Source organism: Candida oxycetoniae (assembly GCF_023343755.2).
Source record: "Candida oxycetoniae strain CBS 10844 chromosome Unknown scaffold69, whole genome shotgun sequence".
NCBI lineage: Eukaryota > Fungi > Ascomycota > Pichiomycetes > Serinales > Debaryomycetaceae > Lodderomyces > Lodderomyces oxycetoniae.
In genome coordinates, this window is record NW_026055387.1 from 9,212 (window position 1) to 32,094 (window position 22,883).

General features: G+C 36.5%; 7 protein-coding genes across 7 annotated transcripts; 6 read left to right on the plus strand and 1 right to left on the minus strand. All coding sequences in view use genetic code 12, as the record gives it.

Moving 5' to 3' along the window:
• Positions 1-5,242: 5,242 nt before the first annotated feature.
• KGF56_001910 (uncharacterized protein) lies at positions 5,243-8,986 on the plus strand (the record flags this gene model as incomplete). Its single annotated transcript, XM_049323083.1, has 1 exon — positions 5,243-8,986. One exon carries the CDS (start codon positions 5,243-5,245, stop codon positions 8,984-8,986), a length of 3,744 nt encoding a protein of 1,247 aa, XP_049181024.1.
• A 125-nt stretch (positions 8,987-9,111) lies between these two features.
• Positions 9,112-10,116, minus strand: KGF56_001911 (CWC27; the record flags this gene model as incomplete). Its single annotated transcript, XM_049323084.1, has 1 exon — positions 9,112-10,116. One exon carries the CDS (start codon positions 10,114-10,116, stop codon positions 9,112-9,114), a length of 1,005 nt encoding a protein of 334 aa, XP_049181025.1.
• A 1,079-nt stretch (positions 10,117-11,195) lies between these two features.
• IFM3 (Ifm3p) lies at positions 11,196-12,314 on the plus strand (the record flags this gene model as incomplete). The annotated part of the gene is made up of 1 exon (XM_049323085.1): positions 11,196-12,314. One exon carries the CDS (start codon positions 11,196-11,198, stop codon positions 12,312-12,314), a length of 1,119 nt encoding a protein of 372 aa, XP_049181026.1.
• Positions 12,315-13,748: 1,434 nt separating this feature from the next.
• Positions 13,749-14,747, plus strand: MRS4 (Fe(2+) transporter; the record flags this gene model as incomplete). The annotated part of the gene is made up of 1 exon (XM_049323086.1): positions 13,749-14,747. One exon carries the CDS (start codon positions 13,749-13,751, stop codon positions 14,745-14,747), a length of 999 nt encoding a protein of 332 aa, XP_049181027.1.
• Positions 14,748-17,812: 3,065 nt separating this feature from the next.
• SIT1 (siderophore transporter) lies at positions 17,813-19,639 on the plus strand (the record flags this gene model as incomplete). The annotated part of the gene is made up of 1 exon (XM_049323087.1): positions 17,813-19,639. One exon carries the CDS (start codon positions 17,813-17,815, stop codon positions 19,637-19,639), a length of 1,827 nt encoding a protein of 608 aa, XP_049181028.1.
• Positions 19,640-20,221: 582 nt separating this feature from the next.
• RPS10 (40S ribosomal protein eS10) lies at positions 20,222-21,091 on the plus strand (the record flags this gene model as incomplete). Its single annotated transcript, XM_049323088.1, has 2 exons — positions 20,222-20,273; positions 20,790-21,091. 2 exons carry the CDS (start codon positions 20,222-20,224, stop codon positions 21,089-21,091), a joined length of 354 nt encoding a protein of 117 aa, XP_049181029.1.
• Positions 21,092-21,606: 515 nt separating this feature from the next.
• On the plus strand, positions 21,607-22,866 carry KGF56_001916 (uncharacterized protein; the record flags this gene model as incomplete). Its single annotated transcript, XM_049323090.1, has 1 exon — positions 21,607-22,866. The coding sequence occupies one exon, from the start codon at positions 21,607-21,609 to the stop codon at positions 22,864-22,866; it is 1,260 nt and encodes a 419-aa protein (XP_049181030.1).
• Between the last annotated feature and the right edge of the window lie 17 nt (positions 22,867-22,883).

Sequence of the window (22,883 nt, forward strand, 5' to 3'; positions counted from 1 at the left end):
TTCACACAATTGACGTTGGAATAGCCATTCAGAAAGACAAAACCAAAGAGATCTAGAGTTGAACAATAAAAAGAAAGAAAAAAAAAAATATAATAATCTCACATATTGACGGAAGAACCTTTGTTATTTTATACCATTGTGTCAATATACCTTGCAAATTCAGTTACATTTGTGAGCACGCGGTAGTGTAACCATTGATGGCTGGAGTCAGAAGTAGCACGTTTGATAAAAAAAAAAAATTAGCTAAAAAAGTTAAAATTTAGATGGGTAATAAATTATGCATTTTAGTAGGACATACGAATATCTAATATTCAACAATCCACGTGGACATGTAAAAAACAGTTGAAAAAAAAATTACTAATTTTCTTTAGAAGATACATGGAAGTTAGGAGAATAGTGAATTGAAACCCGTGTGACATATTGAGGTTGGGGGAAGGGATAAAGGGAGGAGGGACGGAGGTTACAGAGGGAGAAAGAAAGAAAGAAAGAAAGATAGAGAAGAAACTGTTAATTTACTAAATTTGCAGTAACTCAGATTTACGAAATTTTCCGAGAAACCTGGCGAAGTAGAAGCTTTTTTTTTTTTCTTGGATTGAGTAGTTTGACACATTCCATGAATCGTTTTATTTTTCTTAGCACTAAATTAAATTGTTCAACTGAAACATACTTGACCGTTGAGGCTAGTGTGCAACCGCGAGTATGTGCTTGTAAAGTGTGTCTAGGAAAGAAGGGAGGGAAACGGAGAATGGTAACAAAATGTTCTCCAGTGAATTTTTTTTCTCATATAATCATTATTCTCAGAGTTTGACGCGTGAATGACGGGATTACCGATTAGAGGTTTTGAAGCCATATAATCTCATCTAAAGCTTCTTTTTTTTTTTATTCCTCCTGTTCAATATGAGACTATCTCATATATTTATCTCTTTTTTTTTTTTTTTTTTTTTTGTGCAAGCCGTGCATATTCAACATATTGGAACGAGTTGAGGAAAAAAAACCTACAATTTGAAAAATACCATTGAAACTCTTTAGACAAGTCAGGTGAGCATATTCCTTATAGGTAAGTTTGTAACCGAGTCAAAATATTCTCTATGGGAATCTCAAACCCTTGTAGATTCAGTACAAGGATAGTACACTCTCGTCCTTTTGTAGTACCATCAAGCTTCTTACTACTTTATTTTATTTTACTTTTTGTTTGATACACTCAAGAGGAGGTGTCGAAAATGGATTAACAATCTACTGAGTGCCGCTAGACAAGAATCTGTCAATTATCCCATAAATTGCCAAATTCTCACCCCACAGTGTCCCTTCTGTGTTTGCAACCAAAGTTTTTAGGAACAAGTGGAATGCATCAAGGTAAGGGTAACATTGGGGAAAAAAAGGGCAATCCAATGGCAGCAGTAGAAGAGAATTAGGAGAGATATAATAGAAACACAGTCAATCAAGCCTGTGTGTCAAAGGGGGCAAGATTTTTTTTTCTTCAAATTGACACTTTTCTCTTCTTTCTCTTTTCTCTTCTTTATTTTTACAGTTGGTGAAACGGAGTAGGCAGTTGAATATGAGTTTCAACAGAGCTCCTATGATGAAGCAACATTTATAAACTGATGCCTCTCAAGATAACGCGGGGCGTGCCTGGAAGATGAAAATAAATAATAAGAAAAAAAAAAAACAATTTATAAAAAATGTTGTTATTTCCGAACTGTTTCTGAGTAAAAAGTTTGTCCGCTCGTCTCGGAAATTCTCCAAGGTACAATTGTAGTAAGATTGTAGTACGATTGCGGTACAATTGCAGTAAGATTGCGGTACAATTGTAGCAGATTGGAGAACATGGTAAGGGGTGGACTAGTCCTGGGAATAGGTACAGATATAGTAAAACAGGCGAGGTTTGAACGGTTGTTGACCAAGAAGAGCTCTACATATATACATAGACTTGTAAAGAGGCTTCTACATCTGGAATACGAACATGACCATTTCTACTCATTAGAATTCAAAAGACAAGCGAGGTACTTGGGAGGTGCATGGGCCACAAAGGAAGCACTATTCAAAACTCTTAAACCTGATGAGCAGAGGCGATTTAAATTTAACGAATGGTACCGGATTTATGACATTAATGGAAAACCGCTGATCGGTGGAGATAATTGGCAAAAGGGCAATGATGAATTTCACTTGAGTATATCACATGATGGAGAATATATAGTGGCAACCGTTTTGCGACAAATGATCTTTTAAAACAAGCACACTTGTTTTGATAGAAAAATGTATCAGTAATCATTTTAGAAGAGCAAACTAAATCAGTAGCAAAGAGGGAAATAGAAAAACAAATAGAAAACGAGCTTTGTCTAATACCCACGATGTCATTCCTTTGTAAATTGGATATAGAAGTTAATGATTAATGACTTTTTTTTTCCCCCGTGATGTAGTTAGAAAGACTAGTAAACTAGTAAGAAAAGTTAGCTTCCGCCTTATCTCTTATCTACTGAATCAATTCAAGCAGGGGAGAGAGTGAGAGAGAGAAGGGGGGGGGTGCGTACATCTTATGGCGAGACATCGCGCAATCTGCTTAAAAGTGAATAAATTTTTTTTGAGAATGAAAGATAAAGATGAAAAACCCGTGTGTAGGTATTGATGACTGAGGTGGAATGTTTATTGAACCAGATTTAATGTTTATTGAACCAGATTTAATGTTTATTGAACCAGATTTAATGTTTATTGAACCAGATTTAATGTTTATTGAACCAGATTTAATGTTTATTGAACCAGATTTAATGTTTATTGAACCAGATTTAATGTTTATTGAACCNCCAATTCCTCGTTCCTTACTTTTACTTTTTTTTTTTTTTTTTCTTTAATTTTATTTTTCTCTCCCTCATCACAATTCTCCATTGCAAGAAGAAAATACTGGAACTTAAAGCCAAAGCTTACCCGTCGATAGAAAGAACCCAACAAAAATTGAAAAATAAAAGAAGAACAAAGAAAATAAGAATGTAAATTGATTTTACTTGTTTTTAGAGAGATGAAAAAATTTGGGGGTGTTTGTTGTTTTCTGGGGTAAAGCTTTCATTCTTTAAAAACTCGATGTTGAGTGGTAAAGAATTCGTATGTGACGTAATTGAAGTAGTGCCGTGAGTAAAAATGTTTGTAGGTAACACACACACACACGTGTAATAACAAGAGTAATACAACCAAACTGAGAGATGGCAAATAGAGGTTAAAAAAAACCTGAAACAATAGATTAAATCAGGCCAGACCAAAATTAAACGAAATTAAATTAGACTAGGAGAGACTTGGTTAAAAAAAAAAAAAGATATCGCTTACCTCTAGGAGAAACGGTATTGTATATGTATCAAAGTTGATCGCTTTTATTTTTTTATTGTAAGCATTTATCAACAATTTATGCTACTTCACAGGCTATCACCCCCACTCCCCCTCCACCCTTAATCTCAACAGGCAATAGCAATAATTGAACTCTTAACGTTATTGTTATCCCTGACATTTCAATTCATTTCGGAAAAGAAAAAAAAAAGAATCTGTACCCCAATTTATTACTGTTGGCGAGATTAAAGTCAATTCTTTTTTTTATGTATCTTATTAATATTTCGTCATAGGAGAGAAAGTAATACCAAATTGCAACACCAGTTGATTACTCCGAAATAAGCAGTCTTTTTGTACACACACGATTTTCTTCTAAACTCTATAAACTTACAAATTTTCAATTTCTTACTGGACTCATGTGAGTCCCACCACAATTGAGGGTTTTCTTTTTTTTCCAATTTTGTTTTCCGTAATTTGATATGAAAATACAATTTTTTTTTTTTCATTTATTTTCTTTTTTTTTTCTCCTATGTGGATCCTTGCATCATCACTATCCTTTCTATTACCTAATGTACTGAAACACTAAAAAACACTACATATAGTGCAAGTGCATGCTTTGTGGCTCCTAACCACAAACTATTAACAAAGTAGAGGCTAAAACAAGGAATGCCACATTATTACAAAAAAAAGTAACAGTAAAGTAGTAGTGAAATTGTGTGAAAATTATATATATTAACAAGTAGATCCTTTTTCCCCTAAATGCCACCAACACAACCATAGAAACACAGAACCACACAACAGTTTAAGCAGTTACGTTTTTAAATAGGCAAATACTCTATCTCTATTCAAAAAAGCCTATTTATTATTTGTTAGCGGCTCGCAATCGCAGAGATTTATTTCCCTTACACCAAGAGATTTATTTCCCTTACACCGCAATTGCAGAGATTTATTTCCCTTACACCAAGAGATTTATTTCCCTTACACCGCAATTGCAGAGATTTATTTCCCTTACACCAAGAGATTTATTTCCCTTACACCGCAATTGCAGAGATTTATTTCCCTTACACCACAAGAGATTTATTTCCCTTACACCGCAATTGCAGAGATATCCTTACACCGCAATTGCAGAGATTTATTTCCCTCCTTTACACCCATTGCTTTCTCACCGTGCGAGCGATTTTCTTTTCTTTTCCCTCATCCCGCGCTCCACCATAAATAAAAGCCGAAAAAAAGAATAGGGAAAAAGCGGTTTAGAACAATTGGCAGAACATTCATCCGAAAAAAAAAAAAAAATCCAGTAAAAGCCAAGCCATTACTTGAGAGCAAATAGAGGAAGAAAAAAGAAAAAGTAAAATATCCTTCATACTTGGAATAATTCAACTCAACTGAAACAACCTTCGCAGCCATAAAGCCCTTTTTTCCCCCCCTTCTTCCTCTTTACTAAAGAAACAAATTAGCGAGAAAGGAAGCAATTTATTGGAAAAATTGGAAACATTGAAAATATTTGAATATTTGGCTTTGAATATTTTTTTCTTAATTCTCGATAATCTGCAGAACAAGTGAGAGAAGTTTGAGACTCATCGTTTCCATTGGATTTTCCAGGTACTATCATCACGGTCTTTTTTTAAAACAAACACAACACTGACGAGCAGAGCCATAGCTAGTAGAGCCAACTTTGCAGAGCCATACTTTGCAGAGCCATAGCTGGTAGAGTCATTAGCAGAGTTACACTTATTAGAGCCATACTTATTAGAGTCATACTTGGTAGCTTGTTACAACACTTGATAGCTTGTTGCAGCTCACTAAACAAAAAAGGATCCAGGGTACAACTTCACATGAACAGGTTATATATTCGAGTCCTATATTAGTATTTGGAACCTAGCTAAATCTAAGCAAATAAAAAATTCAACAGAAGGACACAAATTGGTGAAAGATGTTGCTAGTGGATCGTGTAAACGGTAATACCACCACCATCACCAACACCACCACCGCTGATTCAACTTCATCTCGTCACAGCGATAGCTTGTTGGAGGAAACTGAAGATAATCTTGGCAGTCTCAATATTAAACAGAGTACCGACACTACAAATACAATAGCTAAAACATCTATTTGCAAGACCACTTCGAACCTGCCCCAAAACCCTACAAAGAGCAGTTTAAGTTCTATCAGGAAAAGTAAATTCAACATTCAAGGGTTGTTTAGAAAGTTGCCAGTTTTAACTTCACCTTCTTATAATGCACCACTACAACGCGATGAATCTTCGCCAAATGCATATACAACTCCACACAAGAGTGACAATGATACCACTCAAACAACAACGGCGTATGAAAGGTCTTCTATTGCAAATATTTGTAATGACATGAACCACATCACTATTGTCCAAAGCGTCGAAGAAGAATTCGATAGTATTATCTATGAAGACAAGGATGTAATTGAAGATATTATAGAAGAACCCGAAGCCGAGGCAGAAGCGGAAGCAGAGACAAGGCCACATGTACGAACAGAAGAGGGAGATGAAAACTTTGCTGATTCTTCTTTCTCCTCAGCTAATCCAACCTCATTTTCTTTTTCATCGCGAAGTATACCTCCGCTAGATAAAACCAGTTTCTTTTCGTCATCGCAGAGTTATTTCTCGAATCATTATACCACGATGATCAACGACCAAGAAAGATATACGTCGTTCACTGCTGACTGTGTTTCTTTGCAAAACAGTGAAATGAGCGCTGGTAACATTGATTCTAATACAGAAATTATAGTTGTTGATTCATCTTTGGAAATGCTTAGAGAACCACCACCACCACCACCATTATCCTTATCATCATCATCACCACTACAACTACAATTACAACTGCAACTACAGCAACCACAAAACCCAAACCCAGCAGCATTTCAAAGCTTGAGAAAGTCACTCTCCAAAAAATACAAGAGACGCCAATCACTGCAACAAGTTGAAGAAAAGGTGAAGGAAAAGGAAAAAGAAAAAGAAAATGAAGAAGCGTCCTTGCCAATATCTGTATCTACACCCTCATCAACTCCTTTGGCAAGACCAAATCCACCCCGAAGAAACTTGCGAAGTCTTTTGAGAATAGCAAGTTTTTCAGGAATTCACAATATTCAATCAACGAACCCACACAAGGAAAGACAGTCTCTTATCAATAAAGAAGAACAAGAAGAACAGTTTCCAGAACCAGATGATTATGAGGATTATTCAGAATCAGAATCAGAGTTGAACTTTGACCCAAAACAAGAAGAAAGCAGTCATGATTATAGAATTGGGGGATATCATCCAGTATGCAAAGGCGACGTATATTATAGCAAGAGACTACTAAACCGGGAGTATGTGATTATTAGAAAATTAGGATGGGGCCATTTTTCCACAGTTTGGCTTGCCAAATCTAGATTATCAACAGATAGTATTCATGAAGATATTAGCGATTTAAAGTTTGACACAAATGAATACTACGTGGCTATTAAGTTTGTCAAGTCAAACAGGAATTACAAGGAAGCAGCAAGAGACGAGATTCGGATCATGCAAACTCTTAGTGATCCTTTGAATAATTCTGATCATTTATCTGAAAAACATTTGCAATATTTTAACAAGTTCAAGTCTCCTGAGGACCATCCGGGTTATAAACATGTTATGCAACTATTGGATGATTTTGAAATATCTGGCCCAAATGGGAACCATGTCTGCATGGTTTTTGAAATTCTAGGTGAGAATGTCCTTAATTTGATTTACAAGTATAAGAAGCTCTATAAGAATGTGAACCAGGAGATTAAGAAGAAACTAGAGCTTGAAGAAGAGATACAACAGTCACAATCACAACCACAATTACAACCACAATTACAACCACAATCACAACCACAATCACAACCACAATCACAACCACAATCACAACCACAATCACAACCACAATCACAACCACAATCACAACCACAATCACAACCACAACCACAACTACAACTACAACCACAACTACAATCACAACAACAGCAACAGAATATCAAATTTGGTAAATGGGATACCCGCAATCTCAAGAAAAATACGAAATCAATGCTAAGTCTAGGTTTGGCCAAAAAGGTTGAACAAGTGGACACCACAATCTGTAACAGCAGTGGTAGCAGTAACAACAACAGCAACAACAATAGCAGCAACACCAATGCAACTAGTAATTTTTCCCAGCCTTCAAATTCTTCAACTACGTCCTCAACATCATCAACAGTGTCACCCGCAGAGCCCATAATGGAATCTACGGGTGACCTTGAATCAACAACAACTGTTGGCTCATGGGAAAACTCAATTGATAGAAAATTAAAACAAATGAATTCAGACTCGTTGGTCAAGATTATAGAAACTTCGAAAAATTGCGGAGGCATTCCTCTATATTTGGCTAAGCAAATTGTTAAACAGATGTTGTTGGCACTAGACTATATACATCACTGTGGAATAATACATACAGATTTGAAACCAGAAAACATTTTAATTGACATAGAAGATATTAGTAAGATTATCAAATTAATTGAAAATGAAAAATTGCAGAAATATAGGACCAACTCAGTTAGCAGAGCAGCGTCTCTTATTAAGATGAACAACAACAATGCTTCTAAGCCTCAATTATATACGAGAAACCTGTCAGTAACCATTCAACAATTCCCACAACAACTGCCATCCTCACAGCAGCAGCAGCAGCAGCAGCAACAACAACAACAACAACAACAACAATATATTGTTCCACCACAGCCTCAACCACTACAACAAAATCATCGACGTGCGTCGTCACTGGCTTCTGTTACATCATCAAACAGTTTCTACTATCGTAAACTGAAAAACTCCATTGCGGGTAAATATGAATCTCCCATTCGTTGTTCAAAGCCACTTTCCTTATCATTTTCTCAGGATGTTTTTTTCAGAGATGTTGATTTTGACCGGACCAAAAAATCAACCATTTCAAAAACTCTTAGCCCAAGGTATTTCACTCTTGTGGATAAAAAGCAAGCAGCCATGGGACCAGAGGTTATTTTGAATCCAAGTGCAAAATTGAATATCAAGATCGCAGACTTGGGTAATGCAACTTATACTAATCATCATTTTACGAATCAGATCCAAACTCGTCAATATAGGTCACCAGAAATAATTCTCAGGTACAAGTCATGGGGCTCGTCTACTGATATTTGGTCACTTGGATGTATCATTTTTGAATTGATTACTGGCGATTTCCTATTTGATCCTCACGAAGGAGATGACAAGAGCGGATTTGATAAAGACGAGGATCATCTTGCACAAATTGTGGAACTTTTAGACTCGTTCCCAACAGATGAGTATCTTGTTGATTGTAAACTTACAGGTAAGTTTTTCAAGCTATCATCAAGGGACAGAGATTCAAGTAAAGTGATTTTCAAAAATATTGATAATTTGAAAATTTGGAGATTAAAAGACGTTCTTATCGAAAAATATAAATTTAGTTGTGATGATCCCGAGGTGGATTTGGTTTGTGATTTGATATTGAAATGTTTGAAATTTGAATTAAACGAGAGATATGACGCACTGAGTTTATTGAAACATCCATGGTTCAATGAAGAGACAAATGGCACAGCAGCAGTAGTTGCAAACGAACTGGATTCACTAAAAATGGGTAATTATCATGACGATTTACCGGGATTTACTTGTGAAGAATAAGAGGACAAATTATTGAAACGACATTTTGTAATGACTTTTTTTTTTATTTATATTTATATGCATATATATACATAATAGGTGATACTTTTTTGGGTTTTTTTTTGTTTTTATTATTAATTGTACACTTATACATCAACAATGAATCTATGTGCTTTCATGTCTTCTAGGGATATTGATTCATAAGCATGGAGATCCAAGGCGGGATCAAAATCGGAGTCAATCGATGGATCCCGTATTATGTTATCATCATTCCCCAGCTCATCAAGTAAATCATCATTGCCTTCCTCTTCTTCCTCTTCTTCCTCTTCTTCCTCTTCTTCCTCTTCTTCCTCTTCTTCCTCTTCTTCCTCTTCTTCCTCTTCTTCCTCTTCTTCTTCCTCTTCTTCCTCTTCTTCTTCTTCTTCCTCTTCCTCCTCTTTCTCCTCCTTCTTCTTTGAGGTTTTCCTCTTCTTTCCCTCATAGGCACTCCGTACTCTTAATAACTCATTTTTTCCCTCTCCACCCGCATCATTATCCCCCTGCTTCCCCTGTTCCTCCTTCTCCTCCTCTTCCTCCTCCTCATCATCATCGTAACTCATTCTAAGCTTTCTTGCTTTCTTCACGGGTCTTGCTTGCTCTGTCTTTGCAACTTTTACAATCTCCTCCCCCTCCTTGTCCTCCTCATTAACCTCAAGTTTCTTCATTTCAAAATACGGCACATCAACTTTCGATTCAACAAGTCTCACACAATTCACCAATCCTTCCAGTGGCTCGGCCTCTTTTATACGCTGGGCGATATCCTGTACAACATACCAGGAGTCATTACTTATTTTACCAACACAATTACTCACCGCTTCCAATTCCGTTAGACTAATCATCCATTGTCCGTTAACAACACCAACGTATCCTCGTTTACATCGTATTCGAGGGTTTGATTCCTTGGTCACATCAACTGATCCAAATTGAATCATCGTTGCAACAGATTCATTGTTAATCACTGTGAATTTGCAATTGCAAAGTTTTTGTAAATGACACGCTTTGATAAAGGCAAGGGCCGTTTGAGGTAATTCTTTGGCAAAAAGGGAAATCTTGATATTTCCTCTTGTTGTAACGATTGAAACTTGTGCTGTTGTAGCAGGTTCTAAGGACATACTACTGTTGAATTCTTTTCACTCTTTACTCTTTACTCTTTGCTCTTAGCTCTTTACTCTTTGCTCTTTGCTCTTTGCTCTTTGCTCTTTGCTCTTCGCTCTTTACTCTTAGCTCTTAGCTCTTTGCTCTTCGCTCTTTACTCTTAGCTCTTTACTCTTAGCTATTTGCTCTTTGCTCTTTGCTCTTTACTCTTTTCTTCTTATCCTTTTCGGTCTTTCCTCTTCGCTCTTTTCTTCTTATCCTTTTCGCTCTTTACTCATTTTTTTCTTCTTCTTCAATAACTAAAGGAGTAGAAGCAGCGACAATTAAGGGGTAGAAGAAAAAAAAAAAAACCTTGAGTTGGAAACGTCAGAACATCAATAAGATCAAAACTTTGATTACTAGTTCTGATACTATACAGAAGTAAAAAAGAGTCATATCAAAACGGTTCAACATATATACACACACATCTCTTTTTCTAGTTCAACATATACACACACATCTCTTTTTCTAGTTCAACATATACACACGCATCTCTCTATCTAGTTCAACATATACACACATCTCTCTATCTAAGCGGATGGTATATTAGAAACTAAAATCAATATTATCGTTTTTTTTTCCCGCAAGTAAATCAACACTATTTGCACAATCACTAAGAAAAAAAGGAAAAAAGTAAAAGAACATTGAGGGTGATATAGGATTCGTTTTCAAAAATGAAAGCAAATACTAAATAACAAATGAGTGACAATCGATGGGAATTAAAAACATTGTCTCTCAGGTCAAATCAAACATTGTCTCTCAGGTCAAACCAAACATTGTCTCTCAGGTCAAATTAAACATTTTCTCTCTCAGGTCAAACCCTGTTCTTTCAATAATTCTCTTTCCCCCACTTCCTTTTCAAGTCTCCTTACTTGCTTCTTATTCTCCATACTTTTTTTTTTCCCGTGTGAGCCGCATTTGTATCTCGCATAACTAAAATTAGAGATTAACGTTTGTTTTTGATCCCCCACTTATTTTTCCGCGCTGAATCCCCCACTTATTCCTCCATGTACCAACAAAATATTGGCGATTATATAAAAAGCAAGGCTTTAGACAGATGAGAATACTTGGGGTGAAAGTCTCACCAGTATCGTATTTATTTCGAACAATGACCACCGCTGCCACTGCCGCTGCAAAATCAGCACAACCTGTCAAACCAAGAGTTTTAAGAGTTGGGAAAATCGAATACGCTCAAGAAAAATGGGCACAAATAGCAGATCTTGTTGAAGTTGTCGATTGCGAATCTGCCAATCGTGAAGAATTTCTCAAGGATTTAGGAGGTAAATATAACGATATTACTAATGTGTTGAGAACGTTTGCCTCAGTGTCTCAAACCGGTAGGTTTGACGAAGAAGTCGCTGCTCATATGCCAAAGACATTAATATCTTTGAGTCATACCGGTGCTGGCTACGATCAAGTTGATATTGAACCCTTCACCAAAAGAGGAGTGCAAGTCTCAAATGTCACTGTGCCAGTGGAAGCGCCCACCGCAGACACGGCAGTCTGGCTAACTCTTACTTGTTTGAGAAATTTTCAACAAGGTCACGACCTCTTGGTTAAAGGAAACTGGTTAAAAGAGAAGAGTGCTGGTGCAAAGTTGGCACATAGTCCCGAGGGGAAAAGCATTGGAATATTGGGAATGGGTGGTATTGGTAAAGCAATTAGGGACAGATTGAAGCCATTTGGGTTTAAAAAAATCCTTTATTATAATAGAAGTCAATTGGCTGCTAAAGCGGAAAACGGCGCAGAGTACGTAACAAGGGAAGAATTATTTAAGCAATCAGATATTATTGTAATAAGTGTGCCATTGAATGCAAACACAAGGCACTCAATTGATAAAAAGGCAATCGAGCAAATGAAAGATGGCGTGATCTTGATCAATACTTCAAGAGGTGCTGTTATTAATGAATCGCAATTACCGGAGTTGATCAAATCTGGGAAAATCGGTTCTTTTGGTGCAGACGTATTTGAACATGAACCAGAAGTTTCTAAGGAGTTGATTGATTTACCAAACGTGGTTAGTTTACCACACATGGGAACATATACCTATGAAGCTACCAAAAACATGGAAGAATGGGCAGCAGAAAATGTCTTGACATGTTTAAAAACGGGAAAGGTTTTGAGTATTGTACCTGAACAAAAAGACATGAAAATCGATGCAAAACCATTGATATAAGAGGAAATAGACCCTGAATTTTTATTTTATTTTATATATATATATATATATATATCATGTAAAAGCTTCCCCAAGGCTAGATCTTTTTCAATTAGCTTGAGAGTGAAGATCCATGTAGAAATAAATTTGTGGGGATAGATTTGTAGAAATAAATATGTAGAAATAGATTTGTATTATTTTTCACTCCTCAAATTTTATTCATTTCGTACAGGAAAAACATACCATGCTTTTGGTCCTGATCCTACCGTGGCAAAAGAAACAACCTTAGCCACAGCCAAAAGAGTTTAAGTTCATTTTATTTCCTCTTCCTCAATGATGTATTTTTTTCAACATTTTTCAAAATCTTAGTATCTCAAATAGCAGTAAACTAATGGCTCCTACTAGGCTTCGTCTCTTAATAATTACATACAAACTTAAACTTTTCTCTGACGTCACAAGCACATAGGGTCCTATATCATCTACATGCTTATTACATATGGCTATACTACCTCTGAAAGCATTTGAAAGCACTTCAGTTATTCAACCGTGTGCTCTCCCCTCCTCCTCCCCCATTTAAAAACACGCTTCCCTAGTCGCTCGCTTACTGGGTCATTCATTCCCTTGCAAAGTCTTTTACAATTTCATCTTCAATTGGGTGAAAATTCATCTTAGTTACGAGAAAAAAGAAAAAAAAAAATTAGAGAGTTTCACAAAATTTTAGTTTGGGACACTTTTTTTTGTTTCGTTTCGCTTTTGTTTTGCCCCGTATTTTACATACCGTCAGTGACTTAATACTAAAACACACACATAATAATGGCTCAAAACTTATCTATGAACTTTATTGTATCAATTAAGAAGATAGAGATGAGATATCTTTATAATTAATAATTTGTTCCAACCTACCCCGGGAAATTGTTTTTTCTCCACCCCCCATTGGAATCCATGTAGTTAATCATCATCAAGGAAGAAGAGGAAAAAGAATGGGTGTGTGGGGTGGTGGTGGGGGGGAGGGAATGAGGAAGAAGGATGGGGGGGGGAGGAAGAATTGAACGAGGATGGCAATCCCGATAAAGGGAAATAAAATTTCTTTTTAGTGTGTAGTAGACTTTTCAGCTCTCTCTCTCGTTTTCTTTTTTTTTCATGGTCTCAATTTTTTTTTTTTCAGTTTCTCCATTTTATATACATCTTAAATTTTAGGGCATACAAGATACACGAATTGTTACTACTTGAAACGAAAAGAATTGATGGCGCAAGTCAGAACCTTATAAACAAACGTTATAGAAGGAAAGTTTAAGAGAAAGCTGAGGAAAAAGGAAGAGACTTGTGCCACTTGCAGAGTAACTCAACAATTAAAAAAACAGGAAAAAAAAAAGAATACGGGTTGAGGGAAAGAGACTGGAATCCACTTGGGAAATAGCCTTACAAAGCGCCAGTTTAGCACAAAAAAAAATGAAAATGGAGCATCAAGAGCATCAAGATCATCAGATACAGTTTCTACCAAAAGATCCCTTTGAAATAGACTACGAAGCACTACCAGAAGATGCTACATTAGCTGCACATCTAGGAGCCGGCGCCTTGGCTGGTATCATGGAACACACAGTGATGTTTCCCATAGATTCAATAAAGACAAGAATGCAATTGAACTTATCGGGTATGGAGCTATCTAAAGGATTATTGACTTCGATATCAAAGATCAGTTCGACGGAAGGGTTTTATGCATTGTGGAGGGGAGTTTCTTCAGTAATATTGGGAGCTGGTCCAGCTCATGCCATTTACTTTTCAGTTTTCGAATCAACAAAAACTTTTCTTTGTAATAGACTAACCAATTCACCACATTCAAACAAGTTAGTTACAGACGAAAACCGGCCTGTTATAGCAAGCTGTGCTGGGGTCGCTGCTACTACTGCCTCTGATGCACTTATGACTCCCTTTGACATGTTAAAACAAAGAATGCAAGCAAATGCTGCATATTCGGAAAATAAGATTAATTCAGTAAGATTATTGAAATTAGCAGCCGAAATTTATAGAAGAGAAGGTCTCGCGGCATTTTACATCTCATATCCAACTACATTGCTCACACAGATACCTTTTGCTGCATTGAATTTTGGATTTTATGAATATAGCTCTTTGATACTCAACCCGTCGCATTCATATAGTCCTTATTTGCATTGTGTTAGTGGTGGTATTGCAGGAGGAGTAGCAGCAGCATTAACAACACCGTTGGACTGTGTAAAGACAGTTTTACAAACAAGAGGGATGTCAAAGAATGCAGTTTTACGAGAGGTAACTGGGTTCAAAAGTGCTACTGAGGCTTTATATAAGCTAGGTGGCATAAAAGGTTTCTGGAGAGGCCTTAAACCAAGAGTGATATTCAATGTTCCAAGTACAGCAATATCGTGGACAGCATACGAAATGTGTAAAGAGTTGTTGATTAGAGATAGAACGGCGAAGTAGAAAAGAAACAAAAAAAAAAAAAGAAAAATAAGGAAAAGAGAAATAACAAGCCAGGAACGATAGGGGAAATGTCCTGATGCTTTGTGGACATAAAAAGCAAAAAGAATTTTACCAACAATATTACATATATATATATATATATATATATATATATATTAATCAGTCTACCTGTATATATATATATATATTCTTACCCCTGTGTATTATTAACAAGTTTGACTGATGTATGTCCAAAGTTCGAAAAGGAGTATTTTTTACTTTAATGAGTTTGCAAAACCTATAAACAACCTCCTCCGACTTATTAAGACTGGATTGCTCTTATTAAAGCGTTAGCTCTTGCAATATGAGCGAGTTCTCTTGGGTGTCTCGATAATCGTTGCGCAACAAATGAAAACAAAACGCATGATCCGAGGAATCCTAGTAGATTAAAAAACGCTGCTCTTGAGTATAGCCTCTCCTCTTCTTCAGTGCGAAAAGATTGAAAGATTCGTCGTATGCTTGCAAATATCATTGTTTTACGAGTAAGGAGTAGTTTCTGTCCTGAAAAGGGGGGTTGATTCAAAGAAATACAAAATACAATATTGATTGTTGATTGTTAATTGTTAATTAACATATTTTTTTTTTCATCTTGAAAGGTTCGAACCAGCGCGTTAAAAAAAAAAAAAAAAAAACCAGCCCAACTTGTGTCGATGATCGGTATCGGGTGCTTGAAAAACGTGTGTTCAAGTTCGCATATTGCACTAAATAGCTCTTGATTGCTTCGACACAAATCAACAGCCAACCATTTACGATGCCGTTCCCATACAAAATTCCTCAAAGAGTGTAGCAAAATATATAACCGCATACACAAGGCAGGCAGATATATATCAGCACAACCCCACCAAGGAATTTCCGTGTATATTTCTTATGACATCGCCCATGCGTTTTCACGCTAAGGTTTAAAAGTCAGCTCTCAAGAGCAAATATACATATATATGCTTGCATATATATATATATTGAGTTAAATGGGGTGTACCACCGAATTTCCCACCCGCTCGTAGAATGAATTTTCAAAACGAATTCCTTGTGTTGACGGGTAAATGCGAAACGACACTAGTCGAGTTCGGGGCGAGTATGCCACGCGAGTAGCAACGCAATTTTAAAATATTAGTTTTCAGATATAAATTCCTAGAATGTATATTAGATAGTTATCAGATAGTATCAAGTTGTGTTGGTACTAAACTCGTAACTAGAGGAGGTTGGGGGTTTGCATTAATTTGTCTATCTAGTTTTCTTTTTTTTTTTTAAGATGTTCCAGACCGCTATCATAACGTTTCGGTAGCATGTTTGGATGTAGATGGAAGGAGAGAACTTTTTCTCTTCTTCATTGACTTTTTTTTAAAAGAGCATTTTTTTTTTTCAGCATTTAGAGATTATGCATATATGAAAATGAAAGGCGGATTTCCTTTTTCCATATGAAGTTTTGAAAATTTTTACTTATTGAACTCATATATTGTTGAAAGGGACCTCTTCAACACAAAACTACTAAAGTCTCTGGCGCAAAAATTTGCGTTAAGCATAACAATAGGCTATTGGCTAGGGAAAATTACTCGTTCTCATACCATCAATCTAATAAGTCGTCAGTTTTTTGACGAGAAAATTACAGAAAAGATTTGAGAGCAAATATTTCGAAGGGGGGGGTCTTTTTATATATATATATACATATATATATGTATAGGTTGGTTTTCCAGTACTAGGAATTAACCCTTTCAGATTGACAGATACATCGACCAATAGAAGGTGAAAAAGAAACAGGACTAAACAAGTCGCAAGTTAAATACATTTTCAACTATACATAATTTTTCACAGAATATATTGTTAAAACTGAGTAGATTCTAACTCATATTTTCTAGCTCGTAATTGAATCCTCTTTCGTTTGTTCTAGCAAAAAATAATTTTTTATTATTTTTATTATTATTATTATTTTATTTATCGTTTTGTACCATAATTGTATTTTTACTGAGAATTGCATTTGGCTACGGGATTTAAACTTCACTAAACTGGTGAAACTGATTTAATTGATATAATTGATTAAACTGATAAAATTGATGGCAAAGTTTGTAAAGTATAGTTTTCCGAGGCTCGCAAATGTATTCCAAAATTTGAATACACATACAGTTTCAAAAAAAAAAAAAAAAAAGGCAGCGTATATGCTATATGAATTAAGTAGATTGTTTTCTATTTCGTAACATTGCTCAACATCTAGTCTGATGGAAAAGACCGAAATCAGATTGTAGATAGGCGAGCAATGTTGTGGAGACTTGCCTATTATTTAACTCTACCTAAAAGGGTTTTCTAATCATACGACGAGAACAGCTCTTGTCCTCTCAATTCAGGCGCAGTTACGATCCATAGAATTCTCAGCTAATTCTTCATTTAGTTCTCACAATTATATTATTCCCACCCCCCCTTCACTAAAATCCGTTAAAGAAAAATTTATTCAATGTGAACCGGAAAAATCACCGAATTTTAGATTGAATAAAGAAAAAAAAAAAAAGATTATTTCCATTAAAAAACTTTGCCACAAAATGTCAAACAGACTTTTACATTTTCCTCTTATTATGTAGGTCTTGTCAAAGACCCTTAGTTCTACACTTGTCTGGTTTACGTCATCATTATACCTACTAATTTAGTTTTTTCTTGATTTATGTGAAGTAGCATCATGACAAAGCCAATAAAATGTATATTGTCTCACCCCATCTTCCAAGCAGATTGGACTTTGCAACTTTTGGGATGGTTGACGTAAACCAGCTTATTGTAAAAAGAAATTTCTCAAATTTCAAAAATACTGCTTGAGATTGTACAATATGTTAAGTTTAAACAGATAATGTCTATTGTTTTAATTTTTTTTTCTTATTTTTTGTTTTCTCAAAGAAAAGATCTCATAGTACTCCATCAGATAATAGAACTGTCGATGTTAGACTATATAATGAAGATGAAATTATCCCTCTTTTTACTTACTTTCGCGTCTAAACTTAACCTCGTAATTCATTAACACTTCCAATTATATCCTTAAAAATTTAAACATGGCTTCCTCAACTGGGAGTAAGAGGTCATCATCCATCGATGAAAAAGCCATTGTTGATGATGATCTTTTCTCAAACAAAAACTATGAAAATTCCGAGAAACCTTTAGAAGAAGCAGTTGAAGCTGAAAAATCAATTGGTGTTCAAAAAGCCGAGTTGTTAGCTGAACAGTGGAAACACACGTTTTGGTATAAATGTATTTTGCTTGCGGCTGCATTCGTGGTAGGATACGCTTATGGTTTGGACTCTCAAACACGGTATGTTTATACTGGTTATGCTACTGCTTCTTGGAGCGAGCATTCACTTTTAACCACTGTTAATGCCATTACTGCACTTACCGCTGCTGCTGCACAACCTGTATATGCAAGATTGTCCGATGTCTTTGGTCGATTGGAATTGTTTATTGTTTCTATACTATTTTACGTTGTTGGTACAATTATTGAATGTCAGTCGCCAACCATCAATGCCTATGTTGCCGGTGCAGTTTTGTATCAGATTGGCTACAGTGGTATTATAATGGTTTTGCTTTTCATTTTATCTGATTTTTCAAGTTTGAGATGGAGGTTGTTTTATTCGCTTTGTCCATCTTTTCCCTTTATTATAAACACTTGGATTTCAGGTGATGTTACACAAGCAGTAGGCACTAATTGGAAATGGGGTATTGGAATGTGGGCATTCATTTTGCCTTTAGCTTGTATTCCATTTTTATGCTGCATGATACACATGAGATGGCTAGCTGGAAAAACTGAGGCTTGGGCAAAATTCAAAGAAAGAAAGACCAAATATCAAGAGCTCGGATTTGTTGGATTCTTCAAATATCTCTTTTGGAGATTAGATGTCATTGGGCTTATCTTAATGATTGTGGCTTTGGGTTGTTTATTGATTCCATTGACTCTTGCTGGGGGTGTTAGGGAAAAGTGGAGACAGGGTAACATTATTGCCCCTATTGTTATTGGAGCTGTTTTGATTCCGGTATTCTGTCTTTGGGAAAGATATACTAAAGATCCAATCTTACCTTTGTCATTAATGAAAGATCGTGGTATTTGGTCAGGAGCTGTTATCTCGTTCTTTTTTGACTTTGTGTTTGCAGTAGAAGCTAGTTTCTTGTATACCGTGTTGATTGTTGCTGTCAACGAATCAATGAAATCAGCAACAAGAATCACCAGTATATCATCATTTGCCTCAGTTATTTGTGGCTTGCTATTTGGTTTATTTGTTGCTTATTTCCGTCGTTTGAAACCATTTGTTATCTTGGGTTGTTCATTATGGATGGTGGCTTTTGGGTTGATGTTCCATTATAGATCTACATTAAGTGCCCACTCGGGTATTATTGGTGCAATGGTTGTGATGGGTATCGGTACCGGCTTCTTTACTTATCCAATAACAGTCAGTGCACAAAGCTGTGTCAGCCATGAGCATATGGCTGTTGTTACTTCTGCGTTATATACTCTTTACAGAGTTGGTTACGCTGTTGGTTCATCTGTTGCCGGTGCAATCTGGTCTCAAACATTATATTCCAAGCTAACTCAATATCTTGCTCCTGACGTAGCCACCAGTGTTTATACAAGTCCATATGCTTTTGCTGCAAAATATGCATGGGGGACTCCAGAAAGAGAGGGCGCCGTTCATGCTTATGGTGAAGTGCAAAAGATTTTGATGATTGTTTGTCTTTGCTTTGTTGCACCAATGATTGTTGCTGCACTTTTCTTGAGAGATCACGAGTTGACGAGAGATCAATCATTGGAACAAATAGAAGAGAAAGAGAAAGATGATACTTTAACAAGCTTTATCAAAAACTTTGGTAGAGGCGCCCACGAACGTGTATAATATGATATATGTAGTATAATTTTAATAGAACAAGAGTTGATGACACTAGCGAGCTAGTGGAGCAACACTTACAGCGACACTTATCGCAACACTTATCGCAACACTTATTGCAACACTCATCGCAACACTTATCGCAACACTTATCGCAACACTTACAGCGACACTTATCGCAACACTTATCGCAACACTTATCGCAACACTTATCGCAACACTATCTCGCTCTGCTCGATAGTGTCGCTCTGCTCGATAGTCTCTGCGGATATGTGAATATGAATTGATGCAAAAAACAAAAGAAACAACCTTAGAGCCGGATCAATGATGCAGATCACGTGTATCATAGGGCTATACACACAGCGCAAGTCAGTTCTCTACCACAATTTATTATTATTTTTCCCTTGTCATCTCCCAGTGTCTACCAAATCCCACACGTGACAGGAGTGAAAAAAAAAACTCTAATCTTGTCAATTGGAAACTACCAAACAGTTGAAACAAAAAAAAAAAAATTTAGATTCATAAGGAAGTATATTGAAAAATTCCTCTTTTGAAGTTTCGATTGACTATAGTAAAGAACTAACTACGAGCATGTTAATTCCAAAAGAAGACAGAAAGAAGATTCACCAATATCTCTTCCAGGGTATGTTTTCATCCAAATAAATCAATAAGAAAAGGGTGTCTTTACGGGAACGAGCGGCACTATTGACCAGAATGACATTATTGAGTAGAGCGACACTATTGAGTAGAGCGACACTATTGAGCAGAATGACACTGTCGAGCATAACAACACTATTGAGCAGAATGACACTATTGAGCAGAATGACACTATTGAGCATAACAACACTATTGAGCAGAATGACACTGTCGAGCATAACAACACTATTGAGCAGAACAACACTATTGAGCAGAATGACACTATCGAGCAGAACAACACTATCTCGCTCTGCTCAATAGTGTTGTAACAAGCTACTGTGCTACTAAGTGTTGCTCCACTATCTCGCTCTGCTCGATAGTGTTGGAGATTCAATATCATAGGAAAGATACATAGGCACTTGTTTCTAAAGAAAAAAAATTCATGTCAATTTATCAATGCCAATTTTCCCAATGTATAGACACAAGACTTGAATTTTCAACGATATACTAACTATTATTATAGAAGGTGTTGTTGTTGCCAAAAAGGATTTCGATTTGCCAAAACACGACGAAATCGACACTAAAAACCTTTACGTTATCAAAGCTTTACAATCGCTCACAAGTAAAGGTTTTGTTAAGACCCAATTCTCATGGCAATACTACTACTACACATTAACTGATGAAGGTTTGGAATACTTGAGAGGTGAATTGAACATCCCAGAAGGTATCTTACCACTCACCAGATTGAAGAATGCTCCAGCTGAGAGACAAAGACCAGCTAGAGGCGGTGCTCCAGTTAGAAGAGGTTTCAGAGGAAGAGATTAAGTGTTTATTATTATTTGTATAATCAGGAAATTAATGATCATTGTATAAAAAAAAAAGAAGAGCCAACTCGTATTTTTTATTTTGGTTGTTATCTCAGTAGATAAAAAATTGGCTATTTTAAATCTCTTGTCATCCAAGATAACTCTTTTTTTCAGCACCATTTGCCAACCTATCCCTTATTTTACCATCATCAACCAAATACTCTTGTGATTTAGGTTGCAAGTTGCAAAGTTGTAAACGTCCCATACTACATGGTAAAAAAAAATGAGAGAGAGGAAAAAAAAAAAAAGACCCACTGAAGTCGTGTCCGTGGCTAAATCCCCGTTAAGTGAATTTTACTAGTTGAAGAAAAACGCCTGGGAGAAGTGGTGAAAATAGTTTCCTTGACGGTGTGTACCACATTGAAAGTAACTACTCCCACCACCAGGAGGCTAAGCGTCAAAGTTGAGAAAATATTCAAGCATCACGATCTATTTAGTAGTACAAATTTTTCCACAATGAACGATTTACCGCAAATGCCCACGCCCTATCAACAGCAGCAGCAACACCAGCAGTACACTTCGAAAAAACAACAACAACAACAGCAGCAACAGGCAAACTTTAATCCTCAGAAAGTGGCCTATAGACCCCCGCAACATTCTCCCAGAACTGCTAGCTCTACTTCCTTACAGTATCAACAGCCCCAACAGCATCATCACCATCCACAGCCTTCTCAGCAGCCCCCCCAACAACAGCCTGTTTATCAATATCAGTCTGGACCAAACCCCGATTACTTTCGTCAGCAACTGCGACAACAACTGCAACAGTCAATACCTCAGCAACAGCAGTATTCTCAACAGCAACCTATGTACCAACTGCAACAACCGGTCTACCAGCTGATACCCGCTCCACCTCCACCACAGCAACAGCAACACGTTCAGCCTTCTTATTTGCAACTGCCGCAACTGGCACAGGTGATGTATAATTCTCATTCGCAGTCCCCCCAGGCAGCGGCTTCTCTTCAATTGCAGTACCAAAAATTTCCAACACAACAATCCCGCTCTGGGTCAGGCACTAGTTCTCAACAATTTGAACAGTTTCAGAGTTCCAGCACACATGCGGTCAATAAAAAGCCACCATCTTCAATGACTGGATCCCCACCACGCACCAAGCCGTCTAACAGATCAAAGGAGTCGATACAAACAGAGTCAAAGAGCTCATTGTCCAAGCAGAAATTGGAAATTGAGCTAAGAAGTGTTTTTGAGAAAGTTGATGTCAATAAATCAGGAAGAATATCAGGTAAAGAGCTATCATATGCTTTGTTAAACTTTGACCATACGAGATTTCGAGACTCAACAATCAAATTAATGCTTAATTTATTCACAAACAAACATGATCCAACTGCTTCAGCATCCTCCTCCACATCGTCATACAATTCTAACAAGTCCCTCAATTTCGAACAGTTTGTTTCTTTATGGAAATACTTGTCAGCATACAAAAAGCTTTTTGTCCAAGCAGACGCAAACAAGTCGGGTGATATTTCATTTGGTGAATTTCAAAAAATTTTAGAGCAAATTGGTTACAAATTAGATATTGACTTGGTTCTACATTTGTTTTCCAAATACAGCATCCATGAAGAAGGTGAAGTGGGAAGATTAAAGTTTGACTCGTTTGTCGAATTACTAGTATATTTACGAAAGCTAACGGACATTTTCAAAAAGTATGATAAAAACCTCTCAGGTACTGCGACAATTGAGTTTTCAGATTTCCTATTTGAAATAAGTAACATGTCTTGATGCAGAATGTTATTATT